This window comes from Salmo trutta, chromosome 32, assembly GCF_901001165.1.
Source record: "Salmo trutta chromosome 32, fSalTru1.1, whole genome shotgun sequence".
In the NCBI taxonomy this organism is placed as follows: domain Eukaryota; kingdom Metazoa; phylum Chordata; class Actinopteri; order Salmoniformes; family Salmonidae; genus Salmo; species Salmo trutta.
In genome coordinates, this window is record NC_042988.1 from 42,621,599 (window position 1) to 42,639,254 (window position 17,656).

General features: G+C 44.1%; 2 protein-coding genes across 2 annotated transcripts in view; both read left to right on the plus strand.

Moving 5' to 3' along the window:
• The window catches only part of LOC115171939 (NLR family CARD domain-containing protein 3-like), a 1,137,260-nt gene that overhangs the window by 355,337 nt on the left and 764,267 nt on the right, over window positions 1–17,656 (plus strand). The window lies entirely within an intron of this gene.
• LOC115171944 (C-type lectin domain family 4 member E-like) lies at window positions 1,492–4,018 on the plus strand. The gene is made up of 3 exons (XM_029729207.1): window positions 1,492–1,726; window positions 1,807–1,916; window positions 3,768–4,018. The coding sequence occupies exons 1-3, from the start codon at window positions 1,592–1,594 to the stop codon at window positions 3,817–3,819; spliced, it is 297 nt and encodes a 98-aa protein (XP_029585067.1). The 5' UTR covers window positions 1,492–1,591; the 3' UTR covers window positions 3,820–4,018.

Consider the following 17,656-nt stretch of genomic DNA (forward strand, 5'->3'; position numbering starts at 1 on the left):
TATTACCATTAGGAGACAGAAAGGTATTCCTACAGTAGATATTACCATTAGGAGTTAGTCAGAAAGGTAATCATACAGGATGGATGACTACGTCAACCAACAGGTTATTGAACAAACCTTGAACAGAGCAACGAGGAGAGTGAAGACTGAGACCAATCGCTCAGGTAAGAACTAAGAAAACTATGAGACACAGACACACAGACAAAGACTTAAACACATGAACAAAAACACAGAAAAAATGCTAACTGATAGCAAATTATATTTTTAACCAATGTTTTGAGGCTATACATAGTTTGTTTACAATATTGTTAACATAACAATTACAAAAAAAGATTTTATTTTAGATTCTGATGGGGAATGACTGTTGAACTAAGTTAATGAGGCTTTATAAATGATCATCTTTAAGAATGGATTGGTAGACTTCATATCATAAAACAGCTGTGAGAAACAGTCCTACTGTGGCTGATTATGTCTCACCCCCACCCTCTTATACGCACGAGCTCGTGTGTGTGTGTGTGTGTGTGTGTGTGTGTGTGTGTGTGTGTGTGTGTGTGTGTGTGTGTGTGTGTGTGTGTGTGTGTGTGTGTGTGTGTGTGTGTGTGTGTGTGTGTGTGTGTGTGTATGTATTCTTGTGCACGCGTGTGTTTGTGGGTATATGTGTGTGTGTTCTCACATCAGTGTGTATCTCCTCAGGACCTGAGGATTCAGGGAGAACACTCTATAGGATGGTTGCTGTGAGCTTTGGGATGCTGTGTGTTCTACAAGTCACTCTCAACATCTCCCTGAGACTGGCCTGTGGGTGTATTGTTATCTAATCATCACACTATATCAGACTTTCACAACAAGGTCCCAACTTCGCTAAGTTCGTCCTCTGTTAGACATGTTTAAGGAACTTGCAAACCACATCCAAGATATTGTATCTTCTTTCAGCAGACTTTCTAGACCAGTGTTTCTCAATCCTGGTCCAGGGGAACCAAAAGGGGGCACATTTTTATTTTTGTCATAGCAGCAAATTATCAACTCATCAGCACGCTTTGATGAATTAGGTGTGTAATGCTAAGGTCAATACAAGAATGTGCTCCCCTTCTAGACCAGTGGTTTTTTAACCTCTTCTCGGGGACCCCCAGCTGTTCCATGTGTATTTCAGGGCACCTGATTCCAATTGTCAACTAGTCAGTATCAAATGACGTTTTCACCAGTAGCTATATGTATCAATCCTTTCCAGATAACAGAAGCATCGGAGACTCTGAAAATAAGCATTTCTATCTTTATAAAACGAATATGACTAAAGAGAGAGACCAGCTACAGACGAGTTACAACGGGCTGACTAAAGAGAGAGACCAGCTACAAAGGGAGAGAGACAACTACCAGAAGAAGTTTGAAAGCAAGTGAACTGAACGGGTATTCTTTTTTGATGTCAATCCTCATCAAAATAGCAATCCTAAAGCCTTGAGGAACTGAAACGGGTTTGCTTCAATCATGTCAACAGTGTAAAACCTTTAGGTAACACGTTTTGGATAGCCCCAAGTAATTGAATGTATTTGTTGTGTTGTATTCTTCAACAGAGCAAACATGTTGCTCTAATGGATGGATGAGGTTTGAACGCAGCTGTTACTACATCTCTTCTTTCTACATCTCCACTGTGAAGAACACCTGGGATTACGCCAGACAGGACTGTCTGAACAGAGGAGCAGACCTGGTGATCATTAACAGTAAAGAGGAACAGGTGTGTGAGAGAAAGAGAGAGAGAGAGAGAGAATAGCAGTGGAGACATTGTATTAACAATGTTGTTTTCTGTCACAACAGACATTCTTCAATGAGCTTTACTCAGTCCCTGAAGCATGGATTGGTCTGACTGACTCTCTTACTGAGAAGACCTGGAAATGGGTGGACAGCACACCACTGACCACCCCAAGGTAAGAGACCACTGCTCTAATAACACTGACCACCCCAAGGTAAGAGACTACTGCTCTATAATAACACTGACCACCCCAAGGTAAGAGACCACTGCTCTAATAACACTGACCACCCCAAGGTAAGAGACTACTGCTCTATAATAACACTGACCACCCCAAGGTAAGAGACCACTGCTCTAATAACACTGACCACCCCAAGGTAAGAGACTACTGCTCTATAATAACACTGACCACCCCAAGGTAAGAGACTACTGCTCTATAATAACACTGACCACCCCAAGGTAAGAGACTACTGCTCTATAATAACACTGACCACCCCAAGGTAAGAGACCACTGCTCTAATAACACTGACCACCCCAAGGTAAGAGACTACTGCTCTATAATAACACTGACCACCCCAAGGTAAGAGACTACTGCTCTATAATAACACTGACCACCCCAAGGTAAGAGACTACTGCTCTATAATAACACTGACCACCCCAAGGTAAGAGACTACTGCTCTATAATAACACTGACCACCCCAAGGTAAGAGACTACTGCTCTATAATAACACTGACCACCCCAAGGTAAGAGACTACTGCTCTATAATAACACTGACCACCCCAAGGTAAGAGACTACTGCTCTATAATAACACTGACCACCCCAAGGTAAGAGACTACTGCTCTATAATAACACTGACCACCCCAAGGTAAGAGACTACTGCTCTATAATAACACTGACCACCCCAAGGTAAGAGACTACTGCTCTATAATAACACTGACCACCCCAAGGTAAGAGACTACTGCTCTATAATAACACTGACCACCCCAAGGTAAGAGACTACTGCTCTATAATAACACTGACCACCTCAAGGTAAGAGACTACTGCTCTATAATAACACTGACCACCCCAAGGTAAGAGACTACTGCTCTATAATAACACTGACCACCCCAAGGTAAGAGACTACTGCTCTATAATAACACTGACCACCCCAAGGTAAGGGACTACTGCTCTATAATAACACTGACCACCCCAAGGTAACAGACTACTGCTCTATAATAACACTGACCACCCCAAGGTAAGAGATTACTGCTCTATGATAACACTGGCCACATCTCTCTAGGTTCTGAGAGAGTTGTCAGTCTGACTGTGTTGTTCATACTCTAGGTTCTGAGAGAGTGGTCAGTCTAACTGTGTTGTTCATACTCTAGGTTCTGAGAGAGTGGTCAGTCTAACTGTGTTGTTCATACTCTATGTTCTGAGAGAGTGGTCAGTCTAACTGTGTTGTTCATAGTCTAGGTTCTGAGAGAGTGGTCAGTCTAACTGTGTTGTTCATACTCTATGTTCTGAGAGAGTGGTCAGTCTAACTGTGTTGTTTCTACTGCAGGTACTGGGGGAGTGGTCAGTCTAACTGTGTTGTTTCTACTGCAGGTACTGGGGGAGTGGTCAGTCTAACTGTGTTGTTCATACTCTAGGTTCTGAGAGAGTGGCCAGTCTAACTGTGTTGTTTCTACTGCAGGTACTGGGGGAGTGGTCAGTCTAACTGTGTTGTTCATACTCTAGGTTCTGAGAGAGTGGTCAGTCTAACTGTGTTGTTCATACTCTAGGTTCTGAGAGAGTGGCCAGTCTAACTGTGTTGTTTCTACTGCAGGTTCTGAGAGAGTGGCCAGTCTAACTGTGTTGTTTCTACTGCAGGTACTGGGGGAGTGGACAGTCTAACTGTGTTGTTTCTACTGCAGGTACTGGGGGAGTGGACAGTCTAACTGTGTTGTTTCTACTGCAGGTACTGGGGGAGTGGACAGTCTAACTGTGTTGTTTCTACTGCAGGTACTGGGGGAGTGGTCAGTCTAACTGTGTTGTTTCTACTGCAGGTTCTGGGGAGTGGACAGCCTAATGGTGTTGGAGTGGAGAACTGTGTGTTAACTCACAGTTCATCAGACCAAGGACCATGGCATGACTATCCGTGTTCATATAACCGTTCCTGGATCTGTGAGATAGTTCTTTCTCACTTTTAGTTATGATGTTGATTGTCATGCTGAAAGTCATGATACCAGCTACAGGGCCTTCAGAAAGTATTCACTGCCTAGACCTTTTCCACATTTTGTTGTTTACACGCTGAATTTTTAAAACGATTAAATTGAGATTTTACTGTCACTGTCCTACACACAATAACTCATAATGTCAAAGTGGAAATATGTTTTCCTTTTCTTTTTTTTTTTTACAAATGAATAAAAGATTTAAATGTGAAATGTCTTGAGTCAGAAAGTATTCAACCCCTTTGTCAAGCCTAAACACGTTCAGGAGTAAAATGTGCTTCACCTTGACACATAATAGGTTGCATAGACTCACTGTGAAATACAGAGTACAGTATAAAATAGAAAGGAGGACACAGGCACTCTTCATATAATTCATTAAAATGCCTTTATTTGTATGGCATCTTCAATAGAAACAATGTTTATAAAAATCCGACGCGTTTCGGCTGCATGGCCTTCATCAGGGAGTACAAAGAAATAATACAATGTCCTCCTTTTAACAGCTTTTCCAATTAACCCTAATTTGAAGAGGGAGTGGTTACAACATTGATTGGACACACCTAGTAAGCAATACTATACACATTAAAAAGTGAAATACTGTAGCTATGTTATCATAAAAATACAACTCCAAGCTAGAAGTATCAGAACACTTAGAAAGGTAGTTCTAACCTTAAATATGACTGGGAGAAGTGTCAAGAATGAGAAAGCAATATATTCCATAGTACACTAGAACACAGCCAAACATGAACAACAACAGTCTATAGCTGAGGACAATTGAGCAAAATGTTCTCTAGATGACAGCAAATGGACCTACAGGAATGGTGAGAAATCCATATCTTCATTTAAACCAGGGTATTTAGTGGCCTGTAGTTTGTAAATCCAAAAACTTTCCCTTTGGTTTAACTGTTTAAGACGGTCCCCTTTTCTAATAGAGGCCAGAACATGATCAATAGCCATAGCTTGTAGGGAGGCAGGGTTGCCATGGTGTAAGGACTTGTAGTGCCTTGCCATGGGGTAGTCTTCATTGCCTACCCGTATAGCGTACTTCTGTTCCGCCAAGCGGTCTTGAAGGCGTCTCTAGGTGTGTCCAATTAATGTTGTAACCACTCCCTCTTCAAATTAGGGCTAATTGGAAAAGCTGTTCAAAAGAGGACATTGTATTATTTCTTTGTACTCCCTGATGAAGGCCATGCAGCCGAAACGCGTCAAATTTTTAAACTTTGTTTCTATTGAACATGCCACACAAATAAAGGCATTTTAATTAATTATATGAAGAGTGCCTTGGTCCTCCTTTGTTTTTAATAAATAACATTAATTTGTACAGTCCAACATGTAATGTTGTTGTGGTATATAACAAATCATATTAATGTGTACAGTCCAACATGTAATGTTGTTGTGGTATATAATAAATCATATTAATGTGTACAGTCCAACATGTAATGTTGTTGTGGTATATAATAAATCATATTCATGTGTACAGTCCAACATGTAATGTTCACCTGAATCTAAATGATCTACATGGAAGCAGGCTGGGAGGGATTGGTTTGTGTGTTGTTGTCTTAGCAACGAGGTAAGTCTAGAAAACTCTGACTGGGGCTTTTGAAGACTTTGTAATAAATACATTGAATGTGGACTTTGAAGTGATTCCATTTGTTTTCCACAATAATACTCACTTCATCTACTACGTTTGTTCCAGGTTATCTGACCGAACCAACAAATATTCACAATCATTATCTGAACTATCAGATGTCAATACTCTTACTAATGAACTTCAAGTCCTTAGACGTTTCCACGGCAACGCATGATGAACTGATAAATGGCTTGGCTTTGAACTTTGCTCCCTGGTTTGATTTGAGAGAACATGACATCATGATAACCTCTACTTACAGTACTAATACTGACCACATTCATACAGCAGTCTATACAGTAATATACTGACCACATTCATACAGCAGTCTATACAGTAATATACTGAGGACATTCATACAGCAGTCTATACAGTAATATACTGAGCACATTCATACAGCAGTCTATACAGTAATATACTGAGGACATTCATATAGCAGTCTATACAGTACTATACTGAGAACATTCATACAGCAGTCTATACAGTAATATACTGAGGACATTCATACAGCAGTCTATACAGTAATATACTGAGGACATTCATACAGCAGTCTATACAGTAATATACTGACCACATTCATACAGCAGTCTATACAGTAATATACTGAGGACATTCATATAGCAGTCTATACAGTACTATACTGAGAACATTCATACAGCAGTCTATACAGTAATATACTGAGGACATTCATACAGCAGTCTATAGGGTAATATACTGAGGACATTCATACAGCAGTCTATACAGTAATATACTGAGGACATTCATACAGCAGTCTATAGGGTAATATACTGAGGACATTCATACAGCAGTCTATACAGTAATATACTGAGGACATTCATAGACCAGTCTATACAGTAATATACTGAGGACATTCATACAGCAGTCTATACAGTAATATACTGAGGACATTCATATAGCAGTCTATACAGTACTATACTGAGAACATTCATACAGCAGTCTATACAGTAATATACTGAGGACATTCATACAGCAGTCTATAGGGTAATATACTGAGGACATTCATACAGCAGTCTATACAGTAATATACTGAGGACATTCATACAGCAGTCTATAGGGTAATATACTGAGGACATTCATACAGCAGTCTATACAGTAATATACTGAGGACATTCATACAGCAGTCTATACAGTACTATACTGAGAACATTCATACAGCAGTCTATACAGTAATATACTGAGGACATTCATACAGCAGTCTATACAGTAATATACTGAGGACATTCATACAGCAGTCTATACAGTAATATACTGAGGACATTCATACAGCAGTCTATAGGGTAATATACTGAGGACATTCATACAGCAGTCTATACAGTAATATACTGAGGACATTCATACAGCAGTCTATACAGTACTATACTGAGGACATTCATAGACCAGTCTATACAGTAATATACTGAGGACATTCATACAGCAGTCTATAGGGTAATATACTGAGGACATTCATACAGCAGTCTATACAGTAATATACTGAGGACATTCATACAGCAGTCTATAGGGTAATATACTGAGGACATTCATACAGCAGTCTATACAGTAATATACTGAGGACATTCATACAGCAGTCTATACAGTAATATACTGAGGACATTCATAGACCAGTCTATACAGTAATATACTGAGGACATTCATAGACCAGTCTATACAGTACTGTACTGAGGACATTCATACAGCAGTCTATACAGTAATATACTGAGGACATTCATACAGCAGTCTTGTCACGGGCGGATAGAACAATTGAAGGTTGAGTCAAGCGCAGGAGACTGAGGTCCGTTGGAACAAACGTGATTTAATATATCCAAGGGCAAAATCCATATAAGGCTGGGATCACAACAGTCAAAAGACTAGAGGGAAGCTCCACTCGAAAAGACAGACGGGGCACAGCCCGGCAACCCTAATGCCTAGACAATAAGTAGTAAAACAACTACGTATGAACAATACAACCCCTACCACACGTAACAATGAACAATCCCGCACGAATCCTAACTAAACACAGACAAACTAAATACCCCCCCACTAATGACAAACACGAAACAGGTGCAACCAAAAAACAGACATAACTAACAGACACTGAAACATAGATCGGTGGCAGCTAGTAGGCCGGCGACGACGACCGCCGAGCACCGCCCGACCGAGGAGAGGCGCCACCTTCTGTGGACGTTGTGACATTGACCCTATGTAAAAATAAGACAGTCTGTGGTTACATCTAATTTCTTACACCTTTACGATAGCAAACAGGCTATCTGCATATTGTGGTAATCTTTTGAGTAACGTTAACAGATTGATAATAACAATTGTTTGTTTCGAGTTCAAGTACGAAAATCTAACTCAGTTAATGGATTTCAAATTGCTGAATGTTAACTTGCTGAACACTGACAGCTGTAGCCTACTAGTTACCCCACATTAGCTAAACATTCCTATACTGTAACTTATTACACTGTATATGCGTGTATTACTGATGAACTGTCTGTTAATGGAGCCTAAGGTCTAACGTTAACTTATAAACCTGATGAACTGGGAACCAGATCTCTCTGATCTGATTAACTGTCTGTTAATGGAGCCAAAGGTCAAACGTTAACTTACACAGCGACTCAACTTTCATAGAAGTTGTTCAGGAAACCCAAACCCGATGCTAAACCTTAAAACTTACATCATATATGATGCAGGAGCCAAGCGTGAAAAGAGCTGGTGGAGCTGTGGAAATATTCTCTCTTATTCTTCTGTATGTTCTTCTTCTTCTTCTGTATCTCGCAACCAACATTAATATTCTCTTTTCCTCGTCCTCGATTTGAACGTCAAAATAAATGCTTCTTTCAACAAAAGGTGAAATGACATGTCAATCAGCATCAAACTGCCAGTAGCGAATGACATTTTGGGGTTGCACCTAGCCAGAGGGGTGTCCGGGGTCGCACTGGACACCCCTGACATCTGAATGCCACCTCGGACACCCCTCTGGCTCCGCCCCTATTGTAATACGGCCTGGATTCAAACCAGGGTAGGGTGTCTGTAGTGATCCTCTAGCACTGAGATGCAGTGCCTTAGACCGGTGAGCCACTCAGGAGCCATAGAGATGTAAATAAATTGTGTTTCTTTAAAAAGATGGACCTGGCTGACATGGACAGTTTCCTCACCTTATTCTCCTTGTGGTTATCCATGGTTGTTGGTTATTTACCGGATAACAAGTGAAAACGAAACAAGGACTGAAGCAATCCTTAGCGACTGAATGAAATGGTGTTTCTTTGAAAAGATGGGCGTGTCTGATATGAAACATACATACAAGGGGAAAGGATCCACAGAGTCGGATATGAAACATACATACAAGGGGAAAGGATCCACAGACACAGAGTCTGATTATCTTTCTGCACATCTCTTTATTTACAATGCTGGTTGCCATGGTTAACACAAACACAGAACATTAAGTGCTTCCTGAATTGACTCAGAATAGTAACATAAGTGTAGTCCTACAGTATCACAGAGAGGTCAAACAGGTGTGTGTGTTAGTCAGATTACCCAGTGTCCACAGCAACACTATTGATTATTCTCTACTCCCAGTGTAGTGGTGTACTATGGTCTTAATCCCCCTCATTACCGTTATTTACCATGACGTCTCTATGAAAAGTCATCTGACCATAGAGTCTTGAAGTGTTAATACTTTCTGGGTCTTGTCAGAGCCTGCTGGACATTAAATCTGGTTCTTCCCTTATTGAAATGGTGAATAAAGGAACACACAGCTTTCATTTTCAATGAAGACAAAATGAAGAACATTTTAGAGAGTTAATGTATGATTTAATACGGCCTGTATCTCTGTATTACAGCAAGTCAAATAAAGATGAGTGGAAACAGGAAGTGTGACTTCTTTCCCTAAAGTGAATATTGGAGACATGACTCTGATCATTCTCCTGCATAGATACTGTTCCTGTAATAGTGGAGACATGACTCTGATCATTCTCCTGTATAGATACTGTTCCTGTAATAGTGGAGACATGACTCTGATCATTCTCCTATATAGATACTGTTCCTGTAATAGTGGAGACATGTCTCTGATCATTCTCCTGTATAGATACTGTTCCTGTAATAGTGGAGACATGACTCTGATCATTCTCCTGTATAGATACTGTTCCTGTAATAGTGGAGACATGTCTCTGATAATTCTCCTGTATAGATACTGTTACTGTAATAGTGGAGACATGACTCTGATCATTCTCCTGTATAGATACTGTTCCTGTAATAGTGGAGACATGACTCTGATCATTCTCCTGTATAGATACTGTTCCTGTAATAGTGGAGACATGACTCTGATCATTCTCCTGTATAGATACTGTTCCTGTAATAGCGGAGACATGACTCTGATCATTCTCCTGTATAGATACTGTTCCTGTAATAGTGGAGACATGACTCTGATCATTCTCCTGTATAGATACTGTTCCTGTAATAGTGGAGACATGACTCTGATCATTCTCCTGTATAGATACTGTTACTGTAATAGTGGAGACATGACTCTGATCATTCTCCTGTATAGATACTGTTCCTGTAATAGTGGAGACATGACTCTGATCATTCTCCTGTATAGATACTGTTACTGTAATAGTGGAGACATGACTCTGATCATTCTCCTGTATAGATACTGTTCCTGTAATAGTGGAGACATGACTCTGATCATTCTCCTGTATGAAACTAATTCCTCCAGTCTATGGGTCTGGTTCCCTGGCCAGGATGGAAACTAATACCTCCAGGCTATGGGTCTGGTCCCCTGGCCTGGATGGAAACTAATACCTCCAGTCTATGGGTCTGGTCCTTTGGCCAGGATGGAAACGAGTACCTCCAGTCTATGGGTCTGGTCCCCTGGCCAGGATGGAAACTAATACCTCCAGTCTATGGGTCTGGTCCCCTGGCCAGGATAGAAACTAATACCTCCAGTCAATGGGTCTGGTCCTCTTGCCAGGATAGAAACTAATACCTCCAGTCTATGGGTCTGGTCCCCTGGCCAGGATAGAAACCAATACCTCCAGTCTATGGGTCTGGCCCCCTGGCAAGGGCCAGATATTACCAGGATGGAAACTAACCCCTCCAGTCTATTGGTCTTGTCCCCTGGCCAGGATGGAAACTAATACCTCCAGTCTATGGGTCTGGTCCTTTGGCCAGGATGGAAACTAATACCTCCAGTTTATGGATTTGGGCCCCTGGCCAGGATGGAAACTAATACCTCCAGTCTATGGGTCTGGTCCCCTGGCCCGGATGGAAACCAATACCTCCAGTCAATGGGTCTGGTCCCCTGGCCAGGATGGAAACTAATACCTCCAGTCTATGGGTCTGGTCCTCTTGCCAGGATGGAAACTAATACCTCCAGTCTATGGGTCTGTCCCCTGGCCAGGATGGAAACTAATATCTCCTGTTTATGGGTTTGGGCCCCTGGCCAGGATGGAAACTAATACCTCCAGTCTATGGGTCTGGTCCCCTGCCCAGGATGGAAACTTTGACCTCAGAGCTGAGACCAGAGAAGCACAGCCTTCCTCTGTGACTAGACAGCCTGACAGCCTGCAAAGAGTCAAATCATATTAAAATCACACTGATATTCTTTGGTGGTAAAAAATGTGGCGGTGTATTTTTTCAACATATTCAGTTACAATTAGGAAAAACATAATCGAAAACAAAACACACAGCAAATGCATTCAACAAGTTTGTAGAATCACAAGCTTGATGTAATCACTGCATTCATGGAATATGGTACCAAATACTAAACTTATGACTACTTTAATACAATATAATTGAATATGTCCAAATATGTATGACTTCTTCAAATAGGAGAACTAGATACATAAAGTGCTTTCATTTCTAAATGGTAAAACAGATATGATGAAAATTACCTCAAATAAAAGGTGACATTCTGTACTGTTGCCTGATATGAAACATTCTATCTCAAATCCAAAATGCTGGAGCATAGCACCACATTTAAAACTGTAAGCTTCACTGTCCGAACACATATGGTGTGGACTATATGTGTCTGGTAAGCACATGTGGATCTGGTGAACAGTTATCACATGTTGACCAACTACAGGAATACTGACCTCAGAGTCTCCAGTTTACAGTGTGGATCCTCCAGTCCAGCAGAGAGCAGCTTCACTCCTGAATCCTTCAGGTCATTATTACTCAGGTCCAGCTCTCTCAGGTGTGAGGGGTTTGACCTCAGAGCTGAGACCAGAGAAGCACAGCCTTCCTCTGTGACTCCACAGCCTGACATCCTGCAAAGAATCAAATCATATTAAAATCACACTGATATTCTTTGGTGGTGAAAATAGTGGCAGTATATTTTTTCAACATATTCAGATATATCAGCATCCTGAAACCTGCCATATCTATTCATACATGAATGAATGTATCATTATTAGAAATGACAAATTATCTAATTATTGCTTGTAGATAGAAACATTTATTGTACAAATATTTGAGTAGACTGACCAGACCAGTTTAAAAAGCAATATCAGTCAAAAGACAGACAGTGAGTTATCAGATTTAGATTGTATTGAGTAAACAGTGTTCACTCAAAATGACACAACGACTACGTTCCTGTTGAACAACGTTTACTGAACCGTATTACCACAATACATGGTTACCATGGTTACCATGACACTCAGGCCAGGTCCATCAACAGTGAGACTCCCAGGCATACTAATAACAGAGTGATATCACCGTGGTAACAGAAATATAGGGAGACTTAAAACATGAACTTAACAATCTCCCACTTTTCTTTAAAGACAAATAAACAACAAAATAATGAAATGTCCCAAGTATTATTTAAGTTCCTCATTACAAATGGGTTGTGTGACAAAGTTTACATTTGTATTACTCAAGCTGCCACTTTCCATTACTGAGTGCCTTTAGGAGCACAAGACCGGATGCTCCCTTTTTAGTCAGACAGTCAGCAAGCTGCTCCTTTGTGGTCGACCAGGAAAACAGCTTTGAGATGTGGAATCACAGTTGTAGCAAAGGTCTGTGAGCCACCCCAGATGAAGTCATCAACATGACAGGCAAGTTCTCCAGTCAAGCCAATAGAAAACTGCAGGATCCACTTGTGACACTTTCCTACCTGTACTCAGCATTGTTGCCTTGACTTTGCTGTACCAGTATAGTGATGCACCTGCCAGGCCATATACACACCTGTTTAGTTTCCACCTGTACTCAGCACTGTTGCCTTGACTTTGCTGTATCAGTAGAGTGATGCACCTGCCAGGCCATACACACACCTGTTTAGTTTCCACCTGTACTCAGCACTGTTGCCTTGACTTTGCTGTATCAGTAGAGTGATGCACCTGCCAGGCCATACACACACCTGTTTAGTTTCCACCTGTACTCAGCACTGTTGCCTTGACTTTGCTGTATCAGTAGAGTGATGCACCTGCCAGGCCATTGACACACCTGTTTAGTTTCCACAGTGTTCCTTCACCCTTAGCTTCAGGCGGAGGTCAGATGTGAATGTCCCTTGATGCTCTGTTCCCTGCAGGCTGAGAGATCAGAGAGAGCAGAGAGAGAGACCAGAGACAGCAGAGACCAGAGACAGCAGAGAGCAGAGAGAGCAAGCAGAGAGTGAGCAGAGAGTGAGCAGAGAGAGAGCAGGGAAAGCAGATATCAGAGAGAGAGAGCAGAGAGGGCAGAGAGGGCAGAAAGCAGAGAGAGCGAACAGAGAGAGAGCAGAGAGAGTAGAGAAAAGCGAGCAGAGAGAGTAGAGAAAAGCGAGCGGAGAGAGAGAGAGCAGAGAGAGCAGAGAGAGAGAGCAGAGAGCAGAGAGAGAGCATAGAGAGAGCAGAGAGAGAGAGAGAGAGCAGAGAGAGAGAGCAGAAAGAGAGCAGAGAAAGAGGGCAGAGAGAGCAGAGAGCGAGCAGAGAGCAGAGAGAGCAGAGAACATAGAGAGAGAGCAGAGAGCAGATAGCAGAGAGAGCAGACAGAGAGAGAGTAGGCTGAGAGCAGAGAGAGAGAGCAGAGAGAGAGTGCAGAAAGAGCAGAGAGAGAGCAGAGAGCAGAGAGCAGAGCGAGAGAGCAGAGCAAGAGAGCAGAGAACAGAGAGAGAGAGCAGAGAACAGAGAGAGCAGAGAACAGAGAGAGCAGAGAGTGAGAAGAGAGCAGAGAGAGAGAAGAGAGAGCAGAGAACAGAGAGAGCAGAGAACAGAGAGAGCAGAGAGAGGTAGCAGAGAGAGAGAGCAGAGAGCAGAGAGAGAGCAGAGAGAGCAGAGAACAGAGAGACTAGAGAGAACAGAGCATAGAGAGCAGTAAAAGCAGAGAGCAGAGAGAGAGAGCAGAGAGAGTGAGTGCAGAGAGAGCAGAGAGTTAGAGGAGAGAGAGCAGAGAGAGAGAGCAGAGAGAGAGCAGAGAGCAGGTTGAGAGATCAGAGAGAGCAGAGAGAGAGCAGAGAGCAGGCTGAAAGAGCAGAGAGAGAGCAGAGAGAGAGAGCAAAGAGCAGGTTGAGAGATCAGAGAGAGAGCAGAGAGAGCACAGAGAGCAAGCAGAGAGTGAGCAGAGAGAGAGCAGGGAAAGCAGATATCAGAGAGCGAGAGCAGAGAGGGCAGAGAGGGCAGAAAGCAGAGAGAGAGCAGAGAGAGAGAGCAGAGAGAGCAGAGAGAGAGAGAGCAGAGAGAGAGAGCAGAGAGAGAGAGCAGAGAGAGAGAGCAGAAAGAGAGCAGAGAAAGCAGAGAGAGCAGAGAAAGAGGGCAGAGAGAGCAGAGAGCGAGCAGAGAGCAGAGAGAGCAGACAGAGAGAGCAGAGAACAGAGTGAGAGAGCAGAGAACAGAGAGAGAGTAGGCTGAGAGAGCAGATTGAGAGCAGAGAGAGAAAGCAGAGAGCAGAGAGAGCAGAGAGCAGAGGGCAGGGTGAGAGAGCAGAGTGAGAGAGCAGAGAGAGTGAGTGCAGAGAGAGCAGAGAGATAGAGAGAGCAGAGAGGAGAGAGAGCAGAGAAGAGAGCAGAGAGAGAGCAGAGAGAGCAGAGGGAGAGCAGAGAGCAGGCTGAGAGAGCAGAGAGAGCAGAGAACAGAGAGACTAGAGAGAACAGAGCATAGAGAGCAGTAAAAGCAGAGAGCAGAGAGAGAGAGCAGAGAGAGTGAGTGCAGAGAGAGCAGAGAGATAGAGGAGAGAGAGCAGAGAGAGAGAGCAGAGAGAGAGCAGAGAGCAGGTTGAGAGATCAGAGAGAGCTGAGAGAGAGCAGAGAGCAGGCTGAAAGAGCAGAGAGAGAGCAGAGAGAGAGAGCAAAGAGCAGGTTGAGAGATCAGAGAGAGAGCAGAGAGAGCACAGAGAGCAAGCAGAGAGTGAGCAGAGAGAGAGCAGGGAAAGCAGATATCAGAGAGAGAGAGCAGAGAGGGCAGAGAGGGCAGAGAGGGCAGAAAGCAGAGAGAGAGCAGAGAGAGAGAGCAGAGAGAGCAGAGAGAGAGAGAGCAGAGAGAGAGAGCAGAGAGAGAGAGCAGAGAGAGAGAGCAGAAAGAGAGCAGAGAAAGCAGAGAGAGCAGAGAAAGAGGGCAGAGAGAGCAGAGAGCGAGCAGAGAGCAGAGAGAGCAGAGAGCGAGCAGAGAGCAGAGAGAGCAGAGAACATAGAGAGAGAGCAGAGAGCAGATAGCAGAGAGAGCAGACAGAGAGAGCAGAGAACAGAGTGAGAGAGCAGAGAACAGAGAGAGAGTAGGCTGAGAGAGCAGATTGAGAGCAGAGAGAGAAAGCAGAGAGCAGAGAGAGCAGAGAGCAGAGGGCAGGGTGAGAGAGCAGAGTGAGAGAGCAGAGAGAGTGAGTGCAGAGAGAGCAGAGAGATAGAGAGAGCAGAGAGGAGAGAGAGCAGAGAAGAGAGCAGAGAGAGAGCAGAGAGAGCAGAGGGAGAGCAGAGAGCAGGCTGAGAGAGCAGAGAGAGAGCAGAGAGAAAGAGAGCAAAGAGCAGGCTGAGAGAGCAGAGCAAGAGAGCAGAGAGAGCAGAGAGTGAGAGAGAGAACAGAGAGAGAGAGAGAGCAAAGAGCAGGCTGAGCAAGAGAGCAGAGCAAGAGAGTAGAGAGCAGAGAGAGCAGAGAGTGAGAGAGAGAGCAGAGAGAGAGCAGAGCAGAGAGCAGGCTGAGAGAGCAGATTGAGAGCAGAGAGAGAGAAAGCAGAGAGAGAGCAGAGAGAGCAGAGAGCAGGGTGAGAGAGCAGAGTGAGAGAGCAGAGAGCAGAGAACAGAGAGAGAGAGCAGAGAGAGAGCAGAGAGCAGAGAGTGAGAAGAGAGCAGAGAGAGAGAAGAGAGAGCAGAGAGAGCAGAGAACAGAGAGAGATAGCAGAGAGAGATAGCAGAGACAGAGAGCAGAGAGAGATAGCAGAGAGAGAAAGCAGAGAGCAGAGAGTGCGAAGAGAGCAGAGAGAGAAGAGAGAGCAGAGAGAACAGAGCATAGAGAGTGCAGAGAGAACAGAGCATAGAGAGCAGGAAAAGCAGAGAGCAGAGAGAGAGCAGAGAGGAGAGAGATAGAGAGAGCAGAGAGGAGAGAGAGCAGAGAAGAGATCAGAGAGAGCGAGCAGAGAGAGCAGAGAGAGAGCAGAGAGCAGGCTGAGCGAACAGAGAGAGCAGAGAGAGAGAGAGTGCAAAGAGCAGGCTGAGTGAGCAGAGCAAGAGAGCAGAGAGCAGAGAGAGCAGAGAGTCAGAGAGAGAGCAGAGCAGAGAGCAGGCTGAGAGAGCAGATTGAGAGCAGAGAGAGATAGAGCAGAGAGCAGGCTGAGAGAGCAGATTGAGAGCAGAGAGAGAGATAGAGCAGAGAGCAGGCTGAGAGAGCAGGTTGAGAGCAGAGAGAGAGAGAGCAGAGAGCAGGCTGAGAGATCAGAGAGAGAGCAGAGAGAGCACAGAGAGCAAGCAGAGAGTGAGCAGAGAGAGAGCAGGGAAAGCAGATATAAGAGAGAGAGAGCAGAGAGGGCAGAGAGGGCAGAAAGCAGAGAGAGAGAGAACAGAGAGAGCAGAGAGAGAGAGCAGAGAGAGAGAGCAGAGAGAGAGCAGAGAAAGCAGAGAGAGAGAGCAGAGAGAGCAGAGAAAAGAGAGGCCAGATAACAGAGAGAGAGAGCAGATAGCAGAGAGAGCAGAGAGAGAGCAGAGAACAGAGTGAGAGAGCAGATTGAGAGCAGAGAGAGAGAGAGAAAGCAGAGAGCAGGCTGGGAGATCAGAGAGAGCAGAGAGAGAGACCAGAGACAGCAGAGAGCAAAGAGAGAGCAGAGAGCAGAGAGAGCAAGCAGAGAGTGAGCAGAGAGAGAGAGCAGGGAAAGCAGATATCAGAGAGAGAGAGCGGAGAGGGCAGATAGGGCAGAAAGCAGAGAGAGAGCAGAGAGAGAGCAGAGACAGAGCAGAGAGAGCAGAGCAAGCAGAGAGAGAGAGCAGTGACAGGAGAGAGCAGAGAGAGAGCAAAGAGAGAGCAGAGAGAGAGAGAGCAGAGAGCAGAGAGAGAGAGCAGAGAGAGAGAGCAGAGAGAGAGCAGAGAAAGCAGAGAGAAAGAGCAGAGAGAGCAGAGAGAGCAGAGAGCGAGCAAAGAGAGAGCAGAGAGAGCAGAGAAAAGAGAGGCCACATAACAGAGAGAGAGAACAGATAGCAGAGAGAGCAGAGAGAGAGAGCAGAGAACAGAGTGAGAGAGCAGATTGAGAGCAGAGAGAGAGAGAGAAAGCAGAGAGCAGGCTGGGAGATCAGAGAGAGAGCAGAGAGAGCAGAGAGAGAGACCAGAGACAGCAGAGAGCAGAGAGAGCAGAGAGAGCAAGCAGAGAGTGAGCAGAGAGAGAGAGCAGGGAAAGCAGATATCAGAGAGAGAGAGCGGAGAGGGCAGATAGAGCAGAAAGCAGAGAGAGAACAGAGAGAGAGCAGAGAGAGAGCAGAGAGAAGTCTGAGAGATCAGAGAGAGCAGAGCAAGCAGAGAGAGAGAGCAGTGACAGGAGAGAGCAGAGAGAGAGCAAACAGAGAGAAGAGAGAGTAGAGAGAGCAGAGAGAGAACAGAGAGAGCAGAGAGAGATAGCAGAGAGAGAGAGCAGAGAAAGCAGAGAGAGAGAGCAGAGAGAGCAGAGAGAGAGAGCAGAGAGCAAGCAGAGAGCAGAGGCAGAGAAAGTGAGCAGAGAGAGC